Genomic DNA, 21,037 nt, shown 5'->3' with positions numbered 1-21,037 from the left:
ATAGTGAGTTCCTCATTCTAACCACGCGCTGGGCAAAAAACCTTTCTCCTGATGGAATTATTAGTGATTATCTTTATATATGTGGCCTCCTAGTTTTAGACTTAGCTAATAACCTTTTAGGATCCAGCACTTGCCAAACCCACATTCTCTACCAACTGGAAGGACAAGGGCAGGAGACGTGTGGAGCAGTCCCATCTTCAAGGTCCCTTCCAAGTATCTCACCTTCCTGGCTTGGAACTAAATCCTTAAATGTCACTGGATCAAATCCTGGAGTTCCCTCCCTAGCAGCACGATCGGTGTATCTATATTAATGGCCAGCAGCGATCCAAGATGGCAGCTCATTAGCACCTTATCGAAGGTAATTATGAATGGGCACTAATTGCTGGCCCAACCAGTAATGGCCACATTCCATGAAGGATAAATATGTCTTAGACTATCTTTTCTTTGCAAACTTGCTCTTTGTTGTGTGCAGATTGGCTGTTCATTCTTGCATTACAACAGTGATGGCATTTTAAAAAATACTTAATTGATTGTGGAGTCCTTTAGGATGTTGAAAGGTGCTTACAAAATAGAGTCAATGTGTCACAAGATGGAGGATATTTGGCTCATTGTCAGTCCAGTTCACTCACTCGATCCCTGCAGGTCGCTGTAAATTTTTGTTTTTTTGTTTCCTTGAGCTTTTCAGTTAGCATGAAGTTTTGCTGTCTTGGCAGAATCTGTGCTGCTAAAAGGAGGAACCTTTTGATAGAGGCTTAGTGTTTGTTGAGAGTGATGGGAGAGCCAGAAACAGGAGGGTGGGGCACAGTACCCTGAAGCGTAAGACCTGATGAACCAGTGGAAGTGGCGAGGGGCCAGGAAATTTGGTCTAGTATCCTGAACTTGGATAGTGCTGTGGGTGGGGGTCGATTGGTGTTCGGGGAGTTGGGGTTCTGTGATTCTTGCCAAACAGTTGTGAGCATCTGATTAGATAGAACAATGTTAAATTTGGTTTGAATTTCAGATGGTTCTTTACTTTGTCATGGACATACTTCAGCACTATCCTGGCCTACCTGGACTCTTCATAGCCTGCCTGTTCAGCGGAGCGCTCAGGTATGTTCACAGTTACAGAATTAAACTTTCACAAATTAATGAACTGAGCAGCTGCAGCCCACAGACTGGCAAGACTTGTACTGCGATAGTAGATGACCTTGCCAGTGTTAACATTGTATTTGCTTAAAAATTGCTGTCTGTACATTGTGTCTGCCAATCTCACTGAAGAAGCTACTTTCTTCATTCATTGCATGTGGGTGTTGCTGGCTAGGTCAGCACTTATTGTCCATCTGTATTGCCCTTGAACTGAGTGGCTTGCTTGGCTATTTCAGAGCCAGCCACATTGTTGTGAGTCTGGAGTCACATGTACACCAGTTGGATAAGGGCAACAAATTTCCTTCCCTAAAAGACAGTGGTGAGCCAGATGATTTTTATAACAATTAACAGCAGTTAATTCCAATCACCAAAAATGAGCTTTTCATTCATATTATTATTAAATTCAAGTTTACCGATCTGCCATGGTGAGATTTGAACCCTTGCTCCAGACCATTAGCCTGAGATTTTAATTGTTAATCCTAGTGACATTACCACTTTGTCACCAACTCCCCAAACCCTGTCCAATATCCTCTTGCTTGCCTGATACCAAGGAAGATTCTGATTGAAATATTTTCCTGCACTTGAGGATAAAAGCTGATCAGTACTTTAGCTCTATCCACCTGCCTTACTGCCATAGCCTTTAGTATATTTTACCCGACAAAAATCTATCAATCTTAGTTTTCAAATTTTGATTGACCCTCGGCCTCAACAACAACTCTCAGGAGAATTCCAGATTTTCACTTCCTTTTGTGTGGAAAAATTGGTTCCTGAAGTTATCCCTGAAAAGCATACTTCTATTTTAATTTTAAGATTATACTTCCTTGTTCTCTTCCCAATTAATCAAATCCCTTCCCTTACACCGACACCAACTTCCCCACGTGTCCTTCAGTTTGAGGATTGATGAGAGATGAGATTAGATTACTTACAGTGTGGAAACAGGCCCTTCTGCCCAACAAGTCCACACCGACCCGCCGAAGCGCAACCCACCCATTCCCCTACATTTACCCCTTTTACCTAACACTACGGGCAATTTTAGCATGGCCAATTCACCTAACCTGCATATCTTTGGACTGTGGGAGGAAACCAGAGCACCCAGTTGACACCAAGCCAGTATTTTGTAAAGAACATAACTGAGCAGGAGTAGGCAGTTCAACCCTTCAACTTGGTCTACCATTTGACACCATCATAGCTAATCTCATGTTGATTTACATAACTTTCTGATTTTTGTATTCTATTTATTAAGCTTAGGGTGCTTCAACAGCCAATTTCTTAACTTACTCTGTGAGCAGGTCTAGTCCTGATCAAACTTTTCTGTAACATGGAATCATCATTTCCAGTTAAGTGAAGTATCCAGGTGACTGACCACCCATCCTCATGAGTCACTTGTGTCTGTCTGTTGGTGGAGGCAAGGACTGGATCACCAGTCATACACAATTGATGCTGAGAGCAGGGTGTCGATCATACACAATTGATGCTGAGAGCAGGGTGTCGACTGTAATGGGATCCCTTAGGTTTGTGGATCCAGCTCATTTGCTGCATGACAATTGCAGCAAAGCAAGAAACAGAGACAGTATTTTTTTTTGGGAGTGGTATGTGTGTGGGTTTCAAAGTGATCATTTGGTTCAGAACTTGAGTAACATTCACTGCTACGGATTGCAAAGTCATCGTGCAGTAAATCACTTCTCTGGAGTTCTTGGCATGTGTTTCTCAGATGTAGCTCTGCATGTACTGCTGTAGGGCTGTGTATCGGTGATGTCAATTGCTAGATTTATTGCTTACAAGCTCTAGCATTCATGTAACTATTGTTAAAAGGATGAGAATTAATCCACAGCCGACTCTTGGTGGATGTGGGAATAACATTAGGCTCGCTTTTTTTAGTGTTGAAACATTGCTTGTGTCTCTTCAGCACAATATCGTCTGCATTCAATTCGCTGGCTGCCGTGACCATGACAGACCTGGTTAAACCTCAGTATCCACACATGACAGAGGCTAGAGCCACACTGATATCCAAGTGTCTCGGTGAGTGACAGTAGAAAATACCAACAACAATTTGCAATTACATAACACTTTTTATTGTAGCAAAACATTCCAAGGCATTTCATAGTAGCTTCATCAGAGAATGAGATACAAGGTGACCTTTGGAGCAAATGATTGAAAAAGTAAGTTTTGATAGACATCTTAAAGGATGCGAGACGAATAGAGTTGGGGAATTGGTTTAGGAAGCAAATTGCAAAGTTGAAAAAGTGGTTAGAATCGGTGATGCATGAGAAATCAGAATTGGAACAGCATAGATATCTTGGAGGACCAAAGGGATGGAAGAGTAAGAAGTTAGAGGTAATGGAGGAGTTTTAAAAACAAGGATGAGAATTTTAGATTCAAAATGATTCCTTGTGTAGGTCATTGAGCACAAGGGCTGCTGGGTGACTTACTGAGAGTTAGAATATGTAGCAGAGGAACTGGGACCCCGGGTACTAGGATCTGTTTGAAGTGACTATAGTATTGTTTGTTCTGTTATGGCTGACAATTTACATAACACGAATCTTTCAATTTTCAGGCTTCCCAGAGTTTTGAGAAGTGAACCTGACTTAATTAATTTGTTAATCGGCTTCTGCCTCTGATGTATTTCTTTTGATGTGATTATCCGAGCCTGGAATGCAACTTCTTAATAGTTTGGCAGCAGTGATCATCCTCCCGGTGGCTGATTATGAACATTCCAGGCAAAGAAAGCCAATGCCTGCAGATTAGCAACAAGGCTAAAGGAATCAGCGCAGAAAGGAACAAAGACTTGGATTTCTGTAACACCTTCTATGACCTCAATATTCCACAGTGGTTTTGGCCAAGAGTTGCTTATGCAGAGAGCTGGCATAAACATAACAGGCTAAATGGCCTGTTTCTGTGTTGCAATAACTATGATACTATATATATACTTCACAATATAATCACATAGCAGGCTCCCACAAACAGACAACATATAATGTTGTAATGTTATTGATGGGACAAATATTGACCAGGATACTAGGGAAAATGTACCTTTATCATCATCAAAATACTGGCAAGAAATCCTTTGCCCTCACTGATAGAGCAGATAGAGTCTCTCTCAGTTTAATGTCTCTTCTGAAAACTAAGGCCTGCTCACAGCCAGCACCTGTGTCCCAGACAATATTCACACAATTGCCCATCGGCGGGAAGCTTTCAGTTCTTCATGTTTCTGCCCTCAAGGGTTTCCAGTCCTATCTCATATACTATTCTGTTTCTCACCTAAACCTACCTGGCAACCCCTATAGTCACCTCTCCCAAAGCAGAGAATCAGCGCCTAAAGTATTTTACCACATAAGGGTAAGTGTTGGGTTAACAAGAGATGAGAAAGGGTAGGAGACACTGGGAGTTATTATTTAGACTGTCTTTCAGTGGCGAGGGATTGCTGTGCAGAATCTTCTGTTGAAGTGCTTGGAGGGTGGAATCGGTACGGCTTATTTTTGTTGCAATGTGATAGCTTGTTGGCTTCACAGCTCAAAACCAGGCCATTCTGTCCAAATACGTCATGCTGGTGTATATGCTCCACACAGACCTTGGCCCCCTCCCTTTTCATAGTAAAAAATGAGGTCTGCAGATGCTGGAGATCACAGCTGCAAATGTGTTGCTGGTCAAAGCACAGCAGGCCAGGCTGCCTGGCCTGCTGTGCTTTGACCAGCAACACATTTGCAGCCCCTCCCTTTTCATCTCTATTTTGTTAAAATGCCTTGGAATGGTCACTGCACAGAAAGCTGCCATTTAGATTGTTGTGTCTGTACTGACTGTCGGCAAAAGCACCTCCCCTTGTTCCATTCCCCTATCTTTTCCCAATAATGGTGAAAGTTTGCTTTTTGGCAAATAATCAGTTCTCCTTTGAAGGCTTGATTGTATCTTCCTCCACCACTCTGAGGCAGCGCATTCCAGATCCTAAGCACTTGGTGTAAAAAAACCTCCTCATATTGCCAATGCTGCTTTTGCCAATCCTGCAAAATTGGTATCCTTTGTTGTTCGATCCTATTCTAATGGGAATTGTTTCTTCGAATCTAATCTCTCCACAGTGTTCATGATTTTGAATACTTCTATTGACTATCATCTTAATTTTCTCTGCTCCAAGGACGACAGCCCACGCTTCTCCAATTTATCTACATAATTTAAATTCCTTGTGCTTTGAAACTGCTCTTGTGAATCTTTGCTGCATACTCTGTATTCTTTTACACTTTAGGAAAAGTCTGATGTCCAGAACTATACACAAGACTACATACTGAATATTTAGTAATAAAACACTACTAACTGGTGTTTTATACATGTTTGTCATAACTTACTTTTATTTTACAAGATATTCCTGTTGATAAAGCTTAATAAAATAATAAAATAAATAAAATTTACTGAATGCTTCAGTAAATGCACTGCCATTAGGGATTTGGAATCCCACTACTGTAGCTCTATATCCTCTATATTGTCTCCCCGCATTCTTCCGACCAAAATATATCACTCCACTTCATTAAGTTTAATCTGCCATGTTTATTCATTTCTCCAGCCTGTCTTTGTTCTCTCGTACACTATGGCTAACTTCCTTTTGTTCACAATGTTTTCCAGTTCTGTGATTTGAAATTGTGCTGTTCCAAGTTTAGATCAGAAAACCCCTTGTAAAGCCAGCTCCAGTTTGAAGAACAAGCAGAAGTATTCTCTGTCTTTTTATTTGTTCACTCATGGGATGTGGGCGTTGCTGGCTGGGCCAGCATTTATTACCTGTCTCTGGTTGCCCTTAAAATGGTGAGCTGTCTTCTCGAACTGATGCTGCCCATGTGCTAAAATGTTATTGACACACCTCTGAAAGGGTTGGGACCTGAAGCCAGGTCTTCCAGCTCAGAGGTAGGGGCACTACTGGTGTGCCACAAGAGCTTTGGGAAGGGTACAAGGAATCCTTTGTCCATGTATTGACTGTCTTCTGTGTGATCCCAGCTGATGTTACGATTGGAACAAGTCAGACCCCAGAGTGAAATCTGGCTGGGATCATATCAAAGGAGACCTGACCAGGGTTATGCTACAACTAATGGCTTATTCTTTTCTGTCATAAACCTACTCACAATATATACAACCTTCATTAATACTACAGGAGGTCTTGCTCTCCTACACATACAAGTTAAAATCATGGTTCTGGTTATTAATCTTTATTTTTGTGGAGGAGTTTAAAAATTAAGCACCACCCATACACCACTAGTTTAAAATCCAAACTTAACAAAAATACCCCTCACCTTTCATCACCTTCTTCATGAGATGCATCTGTGATATTTTCCTCAGTGACTCCATGTGGTAAGGTGTTCCACATTCTCGCCACTCTAAATGAGGAATATTTTACCTGTGGATTTTTGTCTCTTACATGTAGTGTGCAGTAAATGAGAGTTCCTATGTTTTTGCAGCACTGGGCTATGGGCTGCTGTGTCTCGGAATGGCATACATCGCGTCGCTGATGGGCCCGGTGCTCCAGGTGCTGTATGACACACCTCTCTTTAAATGTATTTTTATCACTCTCCACAAGCCTTGGTTTTGACGTGTCTCCTTTTCAAACTCAGGCAGCGTTGAGTATTTTTGGTATAGTTGGTGGTCCACTGCTTGGAATCTTTTGCCTAGGAATGTTTTTCCCCATGGCTAACTCTACGGTGAGTTAATATAATACCACTTATTTGAAAGTGATAGCATTTGAGTAACAGTAAGAGTACGATGGTGTAGTGGGTAATGTTACTGGACCAATAATCCAGAACCACGGGCTAATGTTCTGGGGATATGAGTTTGAATCCCACCACGGCAGATGGTGACATTTGAATTCTAGAATAAAAAGACTAGACTAATGGTGACCATGTACCTACCTAGTTCACTAATGCCCTTCAGGGAAGGTATCTGCCAGCCTGGTCTGGCCCGCATGTGGCTCCAGCAGCATTGTTGGCTCTTGACTGTCTTCTGGGCAAGTAGGAATAGGTGATAAATGTTGGTCTCGCCAATGATGCTTGTATCCCATGACAGACTCTTATTCCTTTTGTGGTTGACTATTGTTTTGTCTGATTTCTAACAGGGTGCAATCTCGGGATTGGTAGCAGGATTAATCATGGCATTCTGGATTGGAATTGGTGGTTTCATCTCCAAGCGTGCACCTCTTTCATTCGTCAATGCGACCACAATCCAAAATATTAGCACTAGCTTGACAACTGCCACCATGACAACAGTCAACCTGACGACAGTAGCACCAAGCAATGGGTATGTTCACACCAGTGGTGTGTGATGTTATCCAGGCAACAATCACATTTTACATCAGTGGTTCTCACCAAAGGTTAACCTACAGTGAGCAGGGAGTGACGATGGGAATTTTGGATTCCGATTACCACAGTTGTGCATCTCCTAGAACCATAGAGTGGTTTCAACCCTTTGGTTGTGGTGATGTTAAAGATTCTTAAAAAGAAGAACTCAGCCTGTCCCATTCCCCTGCATTTATCCACAGCCTTGCAAATATTCCTGTTCAGATAATGATCCAATTCCATTTTGAAAGCTGCAGTTGAATCTGCGTCGATCCCGCTCTCGGGTTGTGCATTTTGAGTAGAAATGTTTTTCTCATGTCACCTTTTGCTCTTTTTTAGCCAGTCACCTTAAATCTGTCTCCTCTGGTTCTCAATCCTTCCACAAATGAGAACAGTTTTTCTCTCTAGATTCTTTCCAGACTCTCATAATTCTGAGCTCCACTATCACATCTCCTCCCAGATATCTCCTTTCTAAGGTGAAGACCCAACTTTACAAAATCACAAGTGTTATGATGTAAAAGGAGGCCATTCGGCCTGACATGTTTATGCTGACCTTTGAGAGTGTCAATACCAAGTGCCAGTCTTTTTCTCCATACTGTTGCATATTTTTTCCAAATAATTGCCCATTGCCCTCCTGAATGTTTCAGTTGAACCTACCTCCACCCCACTTCCAGGCGGTGCATTCCAGGCCCTTACTACATGCTGTGTGAAAATGGTTTTTTTCCCAACATATTAGTTCATTTTGCAACTTCTTGTTCCTTTTATGAACATGAACAATTTCTTCCTAGCAGCTATTTATCTTGTTCATGATTTTGAAAACCTCTCTTAAACTCCTTTTAGCCTTCCTCTGTGCAGAATAGTCTCAACTTCTTCAGTCTATCCTCCTAACATCCCTAGAATCATCCTTGTGAATCACTTCTGCACTCAGTCTAACGTGTTTTTCCTATCATGTGACACCCAAAACTGTACACAATTAATCTACCTGACAGAAGTCTATCATCCATGAAATAATTCTGGTGAATCTTTCGACCTCTTGAGCCTTCACATGCTTCTGAAAGTATGGTGTCCAGAGACACACTTAATACTCCAGTTGATACTCAACTGTTGCTATTGTTAGCCTGACCCACAGTATAACAGCAATCAGCTGCAGTGCACAGTCTTGAAATCCCCTGCCTAATTTTCCTCCTCAAATTAGCAATCAAAATTGGCCATACAAATGTTGTAAAGGTACAACTAAGATCCTTCAAAGAAAGCTAGAGCTTGCATATTATAGCACTCTTAATAATCCGAGTGTCCCTAAGTACTTCAACTCAGTAAAACCGTTTTTGTATTGTTGCAGTGTGAGGAAACAAGGTGCCCCATCTGCATACAGCAAGCTCTCACAAGCAATAAGGAAATGATTGGGTAGTCTGTTGGTTGGGGCTTCAGTGAAATCTCCCCTGTCCCCCTTTCTAGTAATGTCCATGGGGTCATTTATGCACACGAAAGATGGCAGATGAAGTTCTAATTTGTTCTTTCATTCTGAAAGATGGCACTTCCAATGATTCAGCAATCGTTCCTTGCTGCTCTGAATGTCGGCCCTGTGTTCCAGCTTCTGAATGCCCTTAAGAAAGTAAACCTGGCCTTTGTGTGACTTTGGACCCACACACAATGTGAATGACTTTCAAATGCCCTCTATAATAGCCTCGTACGTCATTCAGGTGAGTCAGGAAACCTCGGTGCTGAAGGAGGCCATCTAGTCCCTCTGGCCTGTGCCAATGTTTTGAAAGAATAATACATGCCTTTGAGATGTCAGCAACTCAGAAGGTAGTGATCTTCAAGTTCCATCCTGGAGACTCCAGCATGAAACTTAGAATGAATGAACTGTGCTACTGAGGGAGTAACACATTGTTGGAAGTGCCACCTTTGGATGAGAAGTTACGTCTTCCTGGTTGAGGATCAAAAAGTTTCTTGGGCACTATTTCACCCGGTGGTGGTGATGCTGGTAGATCTCCGTCTAAACAGCTCAAGCATTGCTGTTTATGAGAGACTACTGTGAAGTTTGACCATTGTTGTTTCCTATGTTGTAACTAGATTTCAAAAAAATTGTTTGAGGTTAGGGACATGCTTCACAATATTCTGAAGTAAAAGGTGCTGGATAATTGCAGGGTTTTTGTTTGTTTCTTCCTCCTGGACTAATTTTGCTTTTGCGTGTATAGCTGATCCCATTTGCTGATCTAAATTTCTTTGTTCTGTAGCCTCACAGGACTGAAGAAGTTCTACTCTCTTTCCTACATGTGGTACAGTGGGCACAATGCAGCAACTGTAGTTATCGTGGGACTGCTGGTCAGTTTCTTAACAGGTAAGGTAGCGGATGCTCCAGTGCAAATTGGTGCTTTACATTTTCATTTTTTTCCTATCACTGGCAAGAGACTTCACTTCCAGTTTTGGGTTTGGTGCTGTCATGGTTTTGTTAATTTTGTGAATAATTCACAGATTGTGAATTCAAATGATTGTTAATGAATCTAAATTCAGTTTTATGTAGCAGATGTGACCAAGAGCATCCATTAAGGTTGTCATGGTGGACAGATTGCGATGTAACGTTAAAGTCACCATAGTCCCAGAGGACCATAAAGGGAGAGATAACCGAGTGATGGTTTCATCTGAGCGTCACAATGCCTCAGGCGAGGGGTGAGGTTGAGAAGGAGAGCCCTTTGTGGTAACTTCAACCAGTACAGCTAGTGAACCCACGCTGTTGGTATCACTCCGCATCACAAACCAGCGTCCAGCCAACTGAGCTATCCGATACCCTTAGTGATGGAGTGGTAATGCCACTGGACTAGGAACCCAGAGGCCCAGACTAACACCTTGAGGGACGTGGGTTCAAACCTCACCATGGTAGCTGGTGGAATTAAAAACTTCAGTGAATAAATCTGGAGTCGCAAACTAGTCTCAGTAATGGTGACCGTGAAGCCATGATTGATTGTTGTAAAACAAAATGTACATCTATTTATCTCACATCCTTTAGGGAGGGAAATCTGTTGCACTTACCTGGCCTGGCATACATTTGGCACACAGGCCTACAGCACTGTGACTGACTCTTTACCATTCTCTGAAATGGCCAAACCAGTCATTCAGTCCAAGGTAACCAACGAATGGTTACCTTATCACTAATGCCCACATTCGATGAAAGAGTCGAGGAAAAAACAACCTGCTCACTAACTGTTTTTCTGATGAAGGAAATGTTGTATCCTTGCCTGATCTGGCCTCTCCACGATTCCATCCCATATCCAACTCTAAACTGGTCCTTGATACAGTGTAACCTCTGTGTCTTCTGAAGAGCTACTGCAGATGAGTAATAAATAGGTAGAACCCAACAAAGAATTGCATGTGAAGGATTCAGCTCAACAAAGCCTCTTGAGCTCTTTGACGTGAAGCAAAACTGTTTTCGGTGGCAGGACGGTAACCAGAGGACATATACGTAAGGTGATCAGCAAGAGAAATGGCGAGTGAGGAGAACTGTGTGTTGCCAATGACTGTGTCCTGTGACAATTACCAGTGCTGTGAAGTGACTGATCAAGACTCTAGGCTTGCTCAAGTAAACTGCTCACTATAGTTTGCAGCTGTTCAAGAAGACAACTGTTATTGTGTACAGTTCTGGTGGCCCCATTAAGGAAGGATGTGGAAGCATTGGAAAAGTTGCAGAGGAGATTTACCAGGATGTTGCCTGGTCTGGAGGGAAGCTCTTATGAGGAAAGGCTGAGAGACTTGGGTCTGTTCTCTTTGGAAAGAAGAAGGCTATGGGGGGATTTGATAGAGACATACAAGATGATCAGAGGATTGGATAGGGTAGACAGTGAAATACTTCTTCCTAGGATGACGATGTCAACTTGTATGAGAGGGCATAACTACAAATTGAGGGGTGATGGATTTAAGACAGATGTCAGAGGCAGGTTCTTTCCTCAGAGAGTGGTAAGGGCGTGAAATGTAGTCAACTCAGCCACATTAGGGAGATTTAAACAATCCTTAGATAAGCACATGGATGATTTTGGGATAGTGTAGGGGGAAGAGCTGAGAATAGTTCACAGGTTGGCGCAAGGGCCGAAGGGCCAGTTCTGTGCTGTATTGTTCTATGTTCTTGTGGAAAGTCCAAGGTGGACCATAATTTGCTGGCCGCGCCTGTGGAACCAATATCCTGAGAGTGACTGTTAAATAAAATCTGATTGAGTCTTCATTGCTTCTCCTTCACTGCTTCTACAGTATTTGCCTTTCTGTTGTCAGTCTCACCCTGTGTACTGTCACTCATCTGAAGCAGTGTTCTCAGCACAGTGTAACCCTGGTTATGTGGCTGTTTAAATGCCCACAGCCAAGGCCATATCTCAAGTTATTGCTCCGCTTTGAGCCCCTTAATTAGTCCCATACAATGGAGAACTTGTGACCTGGCTATGTTTCGGTAATTAAAACCAGATCTACAACGTTCTCTGAAGCTGCAGTGGAATGGCCTTATGGAGAAATTGGAGATATTTTCTTTAAGAAACATTGTTAGCTTGTATGCCACAGTGCTGAGTGCAGCATATCTGAAAACCTCTTGAATAATAATTTGCTTCATCACACCCTTTTGTGTGATATTGTCAATTTCTTTTCCCTCCTTGGCGAGAAGTAGGGAGGGGTGTAAAGCAAAAGAATCAAACTTTAAAATTGGAGCTGGGCTATTGCGGGCTGAGATCAGGAAGCATTTCACCTGGTTACTGGAAATCTCGAACACTGTCTCCAAAAAGCTGTTAATGCTGAGTGTCAAACTGCAGAGAGAATTTTGTTTTTCTATTTGTTCATGGGATGTGGACATTGCTGAACACGCCTGCATTTTCTTTTCATCCCCCAAGTGTTAAGAGTCAACCACATTGCTGTGGCTCTGGAGTCACATATAGAGCACACCAGGTAGGGATGGTAGATTTCCTTTTCTGAAGGGCTTTAATGAACCAAATAGGTTTTGGTCATCATTGGGTCAACTTTCTAACTCCAGATTTTTTTCTTTTATTGAATTCAAATTTCACTTATGAGATTTGAACCCACCTATCCAGAACATTTTCTGTTTGTTGAGAATTGTCAGTGTGACATTGGTCACCTTAATTTCTCTGTCCCCATCCTTAAACATTCGAACACGTTACTCTCTGAACTGACTGTACCCTGTGTTCTCCGATCCCACCCTGACTTTGTCGTCATGCCTGCCCACAAGGCTGGCGCTGTTGATTTTGACTGCTTCGGCAGGTTGGTGTGGACTGAAAGTAATCTAATCTAATCTACATTGTGGGGGCTGAGTACTACCTCCCATTGCCCCCTGGACCATGACCCCACCATTGAACATGTACAACTGTCACCAACCTCATCTCATCTGGGATGTCCCCACAACATCTTCCCAAAGGCCCCTCATCCGATACAGCCCCTTTCTATCTTTGCCACAAATTCCAAAAACAGGACTGCCCAGACAAACCCATTCTTTCTGCCCACTCCTAACCCTGGGGAATCTATCTCTTTGTACCTCAATTCAATTTTTTTTCTCACCTTTTCTTGTCCTTACCTACATGATTCCTCTGATGCATCAATTTCAGAATTTCCAGTTCCAGCCTCCAGCCATCTCCTCTTTAGCATGGATGTGCAATCACTTTAATTGTCAATCTTCCATCAGGATGGTCTCAGGGCTCTTTTTTTCTGCCGAGAAGAAAAGTCTGAACCGTTCCCATCCATCACCAGCTTCCTTGCCTGACTACGCTCATCCTCACCCTGGACAATGTTACTTTTAAGTCCTGCCACTTTCTTCAGGTCAAAGGTGTGCCCATCAGTACCTGTATGAGCCCCAGTTGTGCCTGTCTCTTCGTAGGCTATGTAGAACATTCCTTGTTCCAGTCCTATTCTAGCCCCCATCCACAACTTTCTCTCTGCTACATTTGTCCCCCTCTCATCTGGAATTGGAAAAATTGATTAACTTTGCTTCCAATTTCCACCTTGTCCTCACCTTCGTCTGCTCCATCACTGATTCCTCCCCTACTTTGTACAACATCTCTGATTCCTTTTCTCGGAACAGGCTAGCCACCGATGCCCACTGACTCCCACAGTTACCTGGACTATACCCTGCTTCCCCGCAAGGAGTTTCCAACTCAGAACCGCCTGACCTTGTTTTTGTGCATAAAGACCACTTTTCCCTTGGTGTCAATAGTTCTGATGAAGAGTTACTGGACGCGAAACATTAATTTGGCTTTCTTCCCATGAAAGCTACCACTTCTGAGTTTTCGCCAGCCATTTATGATTTTGTTTCCCAGAACATTAGACTGACCTTCTGGGTTACCAACCCAATGGCAATGCCCTTGGTCACTGCCTCCTGTAATTGAATCCTGCCCTAAGTATTTTTCAGAGACATAACCATATTTAGGTTTGGAGCATGAAGGCTTATTCTGACAAGTTGTTGCTAAAAATATTATATTGAAGCTGAGGAAAGACAGCCTCACCTGCAGTTTGTGGATAGATCTAAAGGATGTTTGGGGATGTCCAGAAACTAAAGGAAGCTAGAATTTAGCTCAAGATCAGCCAAAATTGAATTGAATTCCTCCCCCCTTGCTTGGCAGCTCAGGCCCGATCATGTGACTGTTGCTATCTCATCCTTGCAGATTGTGTTCCATCTCATTGTTCAGCTTAATCGCTTTTTAAATATATCAGAAAAATGTCTCCATATGGATGCCTCTGATAAATGGTATCTATCCATGTGCATGTTGGCAATATTTTGTTTGTACCTCTGTGTTGGAGTGTGTCGTTGTAAATCAGTTGTTATATATATCATAGAAATTAATTTGCTTCTGTGCACATTCCAGGCCCAGTAAAAGGAGAAGATGTGAACCCATCATTGGTTTTTCCAGTTCTGCGTTATCTGCTCTTTTTCCTGCCCGAGCGATGCAAGGAGAAGCTGAGTTGTGGAGTCCGCTATCATCCTGCAGTATGTACTGACCCATCAATCATTTAACAATGCCCTCCTAGTGTTAACCAAGTACTGAGAGTTTAAATCAGCAACTAGTGAATCTTGCTGCAGCTCCCTCCCATGGTGGAAGTCTAAAGCTCAGCCCCCAGGCCCATGTCTCTCTGTCTGATGATCCACCCCAGGGCAGGACCTCACTGTCTGCATATCCATCCCAGGACAGGGCCACATTGTCTGCAGCTCTACCCCCAGGGCAGGGTCTCACTCTCTACAGCTCCACACACAGGGCAGGCCTTGCTGCAGCTCCACCCCCAGAGCGGGGCCTTACTGACTGAAGCTGCACCCCAGGGTGGGGCCTCACTGTCTGCAGCTCTACCCCTAATGTGGGCAGTTCACCCCAGAGTGGGACTCACTGTCTGCAGCCTGTGCAGTTCTGATCTGTCTGAAAGGCTCACTGGTGGTGTCGTGCTAAGATATAGAGTCAGACAACACAGAAACAGACCCTTCAGTTCAATTTGTCCATGCTGACCAGTCATCCCAATATGTCCTAATCCCATTTGCCATCATTTGGGTATATCCCTCTAAACCCTTGTATTCATGTACCCATCCAGATCCTTTCAAATCTTGGTACTTGTACCAACCTCCATCACTTCCTCTGGCAGCTCATTCCATACAAGCAGCACCCTCTCTCTTCCCCACACCCCTCCCCAGCAAAGTCAGTGGCTCTTCACTGCACATCATGTTTTTTTTTTTGAGCGTAATGTCAATCTAACGGCTCAGCGAGATGAACACAAGAACCCAGGAAACACAAGCAGGAATGGATCCTGCACTGCCACTCAGCTTATGGTAGATTACCTCTCTTCTTCCCTTCCAATCCCCATATTCCTTCAATTTATTCCTGTCCAAAGATTTTTCATATGTAATTAAGGACTAAGCACCCAACCTCTACAACAGAGATTGGCAACCCTCTGAAGAAATTTCCCCTCATCGTAATCTTCAGTGTCAAACTATGTACTGAGACTTTGTCCTGCAGAATGTTCTACATTCCTTGATCTGGGAAGCACACAAACTTCCCAGGATGTTTTAATGGGCTCCAATCATACTCAGACATTTATTCTGATCACTCAGTGGCAGTCTGAGGAGTATTATGAAGTTGAAGTTGTATACTTAACCTTTAATAGAGAGAGAATACTGTTCTGAACTTAGAGATTGCAAGCACCTGTATATATGACTAGATGGCAGTCCCAGAGTGTACTAGAAAATTGAAGATATGTAACATTTGGCTGTGAAATGGATACCTGAGTTTTGGTTGCTGTTTTGACAACAATTTGAATTTAACCAATCAGCTTAAATTATGCCCCAGGATACTAAAACCCAGTGGTGTTTGAATTTATTGTTTTGCCAACATCAAACCAATGAGACAATCAGATGTTGGGGGGTGTAAAATGCAGACATTTTGAAAATTGGTCAAAGAGCAATTGCTGTGGAGGCAAATGCATGGAGACCTTATATCCTGCTTTCCAAGAAATTTGGAAGCACTCTGTATCACAGGTACTTTTCATATGAAACATACTTGCAGTAAAAAGAAAGATGATGATCCAGGGCGATCCCTAGCCAGAAAAAGAAAAACTCAGAAGATGACAGCGGCTGTGTGGTTATGAAATTACGTTGATGTCATTTTAATAAGTGTTTTATTGAAACAGCATATTGTTGTAGAGTTGGAGGCAGATTGTAAGCAGTTAAGAGAAGGGGGGGGCGCATAGAGTTATGAATAATTGTTATTTAATGTTCACTTTTAGAGTTAAAAAATAATTTGGTATTTTCTTCAGATAGTGGGGTTTGGGAATTCTCTGTCACTCATATTTTAACAGATTAAGAGACGAGGTGAACTTTCCTGAGTGTTTGGTTTAATTAACAGAAGGGTGCATCGCCGTGTCGTAACAGGAGAAATGTTAAGATGTTTACTATTTTAGTGTTTATATGAAGTTGAGGTGTCAGTGTTTTGCCTGATTAGTGTCCTCTCTTCTCCTGCCTTCCTCTTGAACACAGAGCAGTGAACCCAGCTTGCAGCATTCTCTCGTGCCAACCAAAGAGCCAAACGGGGTGATAAATAATGATGTGACGAGGGGGGAAGAGAAGCAGAAGTTTGCATCTGAACCACCAATGGAAGTGGAAATTAGGAAAGAAGACCAGGCAGCAGAGATCCTGCAAGAGACGTCTTTGTGAGGCTGGATCCCATGCGGTTATGTACTCCATGAGTGGATGGTGCTGGGATATCCCCCGGGAAAGTGAAATAGTTGTTCCAGTTTTTAACCAAGGAAAGCCCACAGCATATTAATGTAACCAATACCTCATGGATAGTTGGTAATCCCGTCGTGTCGTGGTTAGCCTTTACTACAGTTGGGAGCATAGATGGACTAGGTGACTCATTAATGGGAAGCAGGTGGCCAGAGAAAGGGGGTAAAATGACCTTAGCTAACTAATTATTATTTACCGAGATAAATGTCAGGTTAACTGGCAGTGCAATGGGAACCACTGGATTCTACCCAGATAGGCAAATGTTGACTGCAGCCTGTATGTTGATTCATTGTTGTTTTCTGATTGGAATCTGCTTATTTTTCACCAGGTCAGCCATTTCTCAGGAGTTACTTTAAAGCTGGCAATCGAGTGAATTCTGGTTTAGACTTGAGGTCTGGGTTAGCAGAGGAGTGACAGGGACAGATCAGAATTTTAAATTCCTCAGGTATTGAGGCTGCGTCTTGTGTGAATTTTTGTTTTTGGAGAGAAAGTAGAGTTAACGTTTACCCCCACACACCCCCAAAACCATTAATTCTGTTTTCCCTCCACAGATGCTGCCAGAACTGCTGTGTGTTTTCCCAGTAATTTCTGATTTCCATATTTGCAGTTCTTTGAATTTAAACAAAAAAATTGTATTTCATGGTTTTTCAGAGATAAGATGTACTAATGACCGGTTTGTACGGTGACTGGCAGATGCTGTCCGGCTTCTGCTGGCAGAGACTCCTCTCTTGTGGTTCTGAAAACTTGGAAGGTCTGATCTCGCTGCTTCTTGTTATCCCTTTAACCCAATCAAGAGACCACTGCCCCATCCTGTCCCAGAGATTTTTGTTATTGCTGCTCTGTAATCCATTGAGATGAGATGCACAAGTGCAGGGTGGTACGGTGGCTCAGTGGTTAGCACTGCTGCCTCACAGCGCCAGGTCGATTCCAGCCTCGGGCAACTGTCTGTGTGGAGTTTGCACATTCTCCCCGTGTCTGTTTGGGTTTCCTCCGGGTGCACCAGTTTCCTCCCACAATCCAATGAAGTACAGGTGAATTGGCCGTGCTAAAATTGCCATTGTGTTAGATACATTAGTCTAGGGTAAATGTAGGGGAACGGGTCTGGGTGAGTTTCTTTTCGGAGGGTCGGTGTGGACTTGTTGGGCCGAAGGGCCTGTTTCCATACTGTAGGGAATCTAATCTAATCTACAGCCTCACTGAGTGAAGATTGCCACCTCTCCCTCCGTCCCTCCTTGTCCCAATTATCACTGCCCACCTGACTTACTGTCCTGTATTTGCTGATACTCGTGGATTTGAGACTGTGGGATATCTGCTGACTCATTTCAGTCTCCAGTGCAGCGAATCCAGTGCTCCCACTCATTCCAAACGCTTTTTATTCATTAGATGTCAACCTAGCCTTGGTTACACTCATGACTCAAGTTATTTTATTCATGCATTCAAATGTGAGCATCACTAACTAGCCCAATAATTATTGCCCATCCTTCATTGTCCAGAGGACAGCTAAGACTCACCCATGTGTCTGGAGTCCCATGTAGGCCAACCTGGGTAAGTATAGCAGATCTCCCTCCCTAAAGTGTAACAGATGAGTTTTTATGACAACTGTCATAAATTGACAGTGGTCATTGTTAGAATCCTAATTTCAGTGTTTTTTTTAAATTCAAGCTCCATTATCTGCAATGTGATCAGATGCCTAGATCATTGCTTGGATGTCTGGGTTACTAGCCCAATGGCAACACCACCAGGGATCCAAACACAGAATCCAGGCTGATATTTCTGCTGAGGGGCTGCTGCATTGTCAAATGTGCCACTGTTCATATGGCACTTTAGAACAAAGGCCCTCTCAGGTGAATCTGAAAGACCTTGTTTGATCCATCTTGAAGAAGAACAGACAGCTGCCTGGTTTCCTGTGGCCAGTATTTGGTGGAGCAGACTTGCGGGGCTGAATGGCTTTCCTTTTTTTTATGATGTTTATCACACATCTAGCCAGATGATGACAGCAAAAATAAAGAGAGAGTATTGGGAAAGTACACAGCAGGCAACATCTGTGTTGAGATGAATAGAATAGTTAATATTTCACTCCCCTCCCCTCCCCTCCCCTCCCAGCCGATCCTGCCAGATACATAGGTCCCACATGGTAATTATGCCTACCAAGACAGAAAACATCAAGAACATCAAAAGTCATTTTCAGAAACTAACCTGCTTTCAGGCACCTTATGTGATTAGAGACCCTTCTTGTAGGTAAATGGTCTCAGAATCCCAGGTTATGTAGAAAATGTTTAATGGACTCTCACAATTACACCTATGGAGGATGCACAGAATGTTCACGGTTAATGTAATCTCTCTCACTTTTATTTCTTCATTTACTTGTTTTTAAATTGAGACAGTACTGTCCTTTTGACATTCTGATACACTAAAGTTCAGGGAATGGCTTACTAGAATCCAGTGGGCACCCTCACTACACTAGTCTTCCCTCGACATTGGGCCTCCATTATAATATTGGCCTCTGAGTCGAATCCTGGGCTATAACTGTCATCACACACGTTGTGAGTTCCTGACTCTCCTGCACATTTGTACGGTTCAGTCTTCATCGTCTATTTAAGCACAGGGTGAAATTCCATGAAAGATAAACAAAACACTATAAATGCCAGACTGAAATCTCACCTTTTGCCCTCTTGTGATCATTCTGAACTTTCACCTTGTTAAAAATTACATTTGCTTCCCATGTGAACCTTTTTTAAAAGATTATTGCAGATTTGTCAAGCTTGTTTCATCCTTAAACATGCTCACACTTGTGTTTGCTTTTATTACCATCTGTAATCCAAGGAAAAGGAGTTCAAATCCTACCATGACCATCTGAAAACTTGAAAATGGAAATGAGTCAATAAAAGGCTTATGTTAGTAAAAACAATCACGGAGCTGTTTGTCCTAAAACACAACTGACAACGGTTACATGGTTGCCAGTAGACTTACTATTTTTAATTAGGAATGTATGGAATTCCAACTTCACCAACTACCATGGCAGGATTTGAACCCATGCCCCCATTGCCAGTCCACGCCACCTCTTTTATTTTAAAGCACTGAATGCCACACTCAGACTCGCTGTAACCTTTTAGCTGTTTAATCCTTGGCCCTTTTGTGCTTGCCCAGCATTACCAGCTCAACTCTGAAACCAGAGGGACATTTAAAACTGACAGACCCTTAGCCATTACTCATCAGTGATGAATAACTCTGAACACATTGCTGGACTGTGTTTGAACCAGCTGTACTCTAGATAGAACTGATTCTAGCAAGGTACAGTTAATTTAATTTTAATTTATGATATACTTAAATTGTCAGTTATCTGCAACTTTTAGAATGATATCTGTGAAGAAGATTTTTTTTTATTCTGTACTAATTTTACAATCTGTCTTTCAAAGTAACCTTATTGAATTGTTTGAAGTAATGGGGTTCATTGTTTTGAGCTAACAGTATGTGCATTGTGTATGAATGTGTCGTAGAAATGTTTAATTTTTTTAATATTGACTTATAGATGTCATATTGCAGTGCACATTGCATGTTATACTGTGGAAGTGCAGAGCTGACACTGTGCTGTGGGCACTTTCACGGTGTATACCATTGTGCATGTGTTCTGCCTTGTGTGTGCACAAAATAGATTATAATGTCTGTTTCAGCTCCAAGTATTTTGTTTGGTCTAACCAAGTTGTTGAAACTTAGGTATGTACTTTGAGCAGGTACAAAGTACACTGTACAGTGAGGCACAGCAAAGTTCACGTGCTTGTGCCCCACAAAGTACTTCATATCCTGCGTGTTTATGCTCAAAGCATATTGTTTAGTCTAACCATGTTGTGAAACTTAGTCAATATGATGTTTTATGATTCTGTGCTGCAAGCACTAACATTTGGTGCATTTTACTTCACGTTGTGCTGTGCAATTGGCCAACCTTTTGCAATCAAACCATGTTCAGTGTATCGTTGATTATTGTACGATTGCAATAATGATTTGTTTATGCACCATGCCGCAATCAGCGTGGTATCTGGGCTGGCTCCAGAGAGAACAGAAATGACTATCAAAGCTGCTGATACAGAACAGTAGTCCAATGGTTATGTTACTGCACTCGTAATCCAGAAACCAGAGCTAATGATTCTGAGATCCTATCTCATTGCTGTAGCTGATGAATTTAACTTCAGTTAAAAAGTAAACCTGGAATGTAAAACGTGTCTCAGTAGTAATGATGACCAAACCAGATTGCTGTTAAAATCTGTCTGATTCACTAATGTCCTTTATGGAATGAGCTGTACCTTCATTATCAGGTCTGGCCTATATGTGACCCGATATTGACGTAGTTGACTCTTAACTGCCCTCAGAACTG

At 42.5% G+C, this 21,037-nt stretch overlaps 1 protein-coding gene across 4 annotated transcripts in view; it reads left to right on the top strand.

Moving 5' to 3' along the window:
• Positions 1-20,109, top strand: part of slc5a6a (solute carrier family 5 member 6a) — a 52,202-nt gene extending 32,093 nt beyond the window's left edge. For all 4 annotated transcript variants that reach the window (XM_060834517.1, XM_060834489.1, XM_060834509.1 and 1 more), the window contains 8 exons: positions 1,001-1,089; positions 3,032-3,144; positions 6,558-6,625; positions 6,711-6,797; positions 7,208-7,389; positions 9,665-9,768; positions 14,270-14,391; positions 16,420-20,109. In XM_060834517.1, coding sequence (XP_060690500.1) covers positions 1,001-1,089; positions 3,032-3,144; positions 6,558-6,625; positions 6,711-6,797; positions 7,208-7,389; positions 9,665-9,768; positions 14,270-14,391; positions 16,420-16,596 — 942 coding nt within the window. In that variant the 3' untranslated portion in view covers positions 16,597-20,109. The remainder of the gene's footprint in view (positions 1-1,000; positions 1,090-3,031; positions 3,145-6,557; positions 6,626-6,710; positions 6,798-7,207; positions 7,390-9,664; positions 9,769-14,269; positions 14,392-16,419) is intronic.
• Positions 20,110-21,037: the final 928 nt, after the last annotated feature.

This window comes from Hemiscyllium ocellatum, chromosome 2 (assembly GCF_020745735.1).
Source record: "Hemiscyllium ocellatum isolate sHemOce1 chromosome 2, sHemOce1.pat.X.cur, whole genome shotgun sequence".
Taxonomy (NCBI): Eukaryota; Metazoa; Chordata; class Chondrichthyes; order Orectolobiformes; family Hemiscylliidae; genus Hemiscyllium; species Hemiscyllium ocellatum.
This window is presented reverse-complemented; position numbering and strand designations above follow the sequence as displayed.